Raw genomic sequence first — 3,263 nt, 5'->3', positions numbered from 1 at the left:
GAAGGATGCTGGAGGGTGTCTGATGAAGGAGCCTAGTGAAATAGCCCTTTGCCTCCACCTGAATGAGCTGTTCATTGCGGATTCTGAGCCAGGAGCCAGCTCCAAAATGGGGCCTCTGAAGAAAAGATCTGAGTTGCTCTTGTGTTTTAGTTAAAGATCTGCATCCCTACCAGTGGATAACCAAGACTGTGAATAAGCACACACCAAGAGGGGCATGCGGCGACATGGAGTCTGAAATAAACTGCTCTGAATTTTGTGACAGTTTTCCTAGCCAGGAGCTGGATCGGAGACCCCTTCATGATCTCTGCAGGACAACAATTGTAAGTGAGCAGCCACGGGGTGTCAGGGCTGTTCGGACATGCATGGTGGCAGTGGTGGAAAGAGGAAGGGGGGTAGGGAGAACTGCTCACGCACGGCATGTATTTCCCAGCTTTGGTGATGATGGGGCAGTTCCCGTCTGATCTACAGAAGATCATTACGAACAGCTTCTCTCTATTCTGTCCTCAGACATCTTCCCACCACAGCCGTTCATTATCTCCTGTCCTCTTGGGTGTTGTTTGGACTTCTCTCAGCTGTGGACTTCTGCTGATGCTTTTCTTTCTTGCCTTCACAATTCGCTGCAGGAAGAACAGGTAAGCAGCCCCATGCCCAGTTTCTCACCGCCCATAGCCGGAGTCATGAAACCCAGACCACTCGTATCATTTGGTGCTACCAGCTGCTAGCGGGTACAGCAAAGCTTGTCTCTCACTGTGGTGTTAAGCAACATGAGAAGTTCCCCCTGAAATGTAGTGGCCTTGCAGTAAACTTCCCTCTTGAGAAGGAGAAAGATCTAGCCCAGTGTTGTGCTAACTACTGCAAGGGTATCCAAAGAAGAGAGCTGCTCTATCATCACCGAAGCCTGGAAATATATGTCCTGCCTGTCCTTCTGAGAAGATGAGGTATTTGTATTAAAAATGAAGACCATGTAGAGAAAGATTCCAGAGAAACATAAAAGTTTGCAGACAGCAAAGTGGAACCAGTCAGGGTGTGTTAAGGTTTCTGCAAAAGCAGTGAATCCTACCACCTGGCCGTTTGCTAGACAATTCTGGAGGCTGGAAAATCACTGGCTGATCTGGGGAAGTTTTTATGGCCCCTTGGCTATCAAAACAAGCACAATGGTGACTTTTTTCCCAAAGGGAAATCTGTAGAATCTTGCCCCGGCTGCAATTTTATCCTTCTCTCAGGGCCCATCCTGTGTTTCTTACCCCAACACTCTGCCCTCATCCTGCCCAGGTCCTGGGCCACCCCTTGATTAGCCCTGCTCCAGCCCTCTCTCCCCAGCCCACCGCTGACTTCTGGATAGGACAGCGTCCTCAGACTGGCCAAACTCATCCAGCCCACTCCAGCCTTACACTGAGTGGTGACCAGGCATGTTGTGCTCCATTGCCTATGGATTTGGCACTCAGATGAGGATCAGTCAGTGGCATTTTGCAGTGCCATTTGCCATTTTAAGCATGGAGGACATGGAATTGTTCAGCAGCAGTGACTTGGTCACTAGGTCAGCCTCAGCATAATGGTGAAGTGTGGCACTCCGTCTGAAGTATACCCAGAGGCTGCCCCAACCACCTTTCATTGTGTTCCTCAAACACACTAAGCTTCCTCCCATCTCAAGGCCTTTGTGCTTACTGTGCCCGTACTGCTCCTCTTGCCTGACAGTCTTCCCCAGATCTTCCCATGAGTGGTTCCTGCTCATCTTATAGGTCTTGGCTCCAGCGTCATCTCTTCAGAGAAGCACCTCTCTACTCAGCGGTCATCTCCTCATTCATTTCGTATCCCATCGCCCTGTTTTAATTTCTTTATAGCATGTATAATCTGATATTACCATATTTATTGATTTACCTTTTGGTCATCTGTGTCCCCTACCAGAATGTAAAGTCTGTGAACACAGGGACCTTGTCTGTCCTATCATGCTTGCCACCGTCTCGAGTATTTAGCACAGACTCAAACATAATAGGTGCCCAGGAAATATGTGTTCAGTGATCCTAGGAGGAAGGAGATTTAAATCCCAACTGTGGCTGCTGCCAAGAAAATAACTAGGAAAATCACGCATTTCAAGGTCAGAGAACTAGGGAGTGCAGTCTTTTCAGCTGCAACACATTTCCTCCATGCAAATTAATACTCAGTTGGTGCTAGTTGGTATAAGAAAAGATGTCATTGTTTTATATGTAATTCTTCCTCAGCAGATCAGTAGTTTAAAGCATTCAGGGACAAGCTTTCTCAAGGTTAGAAAAGAAAGCCTTAAGCTAAGAATACTATGGCAGTTACTTCCCTTGGGGCAAGTGGTGACTGGTTTAATGGCTTCAAGAACTGGTGTCCTTCCTGCAACATGAAGCTGTAGAAATAGATGAAGAAGCAGAAAAGATATTTGCCTTATGTTCAAAAACTTCAATTGATTGTTGAAGAAAGCACAGATCCAGAACAGATTTTTGGTTTTGGTGACAGTATTACCCATTGGAGATGAATGCCCCTGAGGATCTATATCTTGAGATTTAAAACTGCAGAAGTCAATTGCCATCCTGGGTACAAACGATAGTGGACATTTACTGAGTGATAGTGTTTCAGTGGAAATAATTGTTATTTTATTAGCACTCTGTTCACAAAGTTAAATGTTTTGAGTGTTATGGCCCCATCCTATTTTTCCCTCAACCCATTATTTTTATATACAATTTTGCAGAATGCAAGGCTTATCAAGCATTTATATATTCTGTTAAGAGAGGAACACCTGTACACAGCATTATACTAGAAACATATATATTTCTTTTCACTCTATTAAAATTTTGCTGCCTGTTTTATTTGCAGTTGGAGCATAACTTGGCATAAAGAATAAAATACTAGGAGGCATCGTGGATAAAAACACATCTTACAAATAAGTAGCTTATAAGATCAAACAAGGAAAGATAAAATAACCCCCAGTTTTAAACGTGCTTTATTGAACAATAAAATTTGTTCAAAGATGCAGCATCACAATCAGATGCGTTATTTTGTTCCAGTTCTGGGATCTCTGAATTGGTGACTGTGTGTATAGGTATTCGCGCATATGTGCATGCAAGAGGAAGAAAAATATTTTAGCAAAATAAAAATAATACAATAATGTTTAAATTCAGTTGCAGATATTACATTTTTTATAAAAATAAAATTTGTTCAAAGATGCAGCATCACAATCAGATGCGTTATTTTGTTCCAGTTCTGGGATCTCTGAATTGGTGACTGTGTGTACAGGTATT

At 43.6% G+C, this 3,263-nt stretch overlaps 1 protein-coding gene across 2 annotated transcripts in view; it reads left to right on the top strand.

Moving 5' to 3' along the window:
• Positions 1 to 214: 214 nt before the first annotated feature.
• Positions 215 to 3,263, top strand: part of GPR156 (G protein-coupled receptor 156) — a 76,726-nt gene continuing 73,677 nt past the window's right edge. For both annotated transcript variants that reach the window (XM_012640441.1, XM_012640433.1), the window contains exons 1-2: positions 215 to 320; positions 508 to 632. In XM_012640441.1, coding sequence (XP_012495895.1) covers positions 225 to 320; positions 508 to 632 — 221 coding nt within the window. In that variant the 5' untranslated portion in view covers positions 215 to 224. The remainder of the gene's footprint in view (positions 321 to 507; positions 633 to 3,263) is intronic.

This window comes from Propithecus coquereli, unplaced genomic scaffold (genome assembly GCF_000956105.1).
Source record: "Propithecus coquereli isolate 6110/MARCELLA unplaced genomic scaffold, Pcoq_1.0 Scaffold10, whole genome shotgun sequence".
Classification (NCBI taxonomy): domain Eukaryota; kingdom Metazoa; phylum Chordata; class Mammalia; order Primates; family Indriidae; genus Propithecus; species Propithecus coquereli.
Note: the sequence above shows the minus strand (reverse complement) of the source record. Positions and strands in the feature narration are given on the sequence as shown.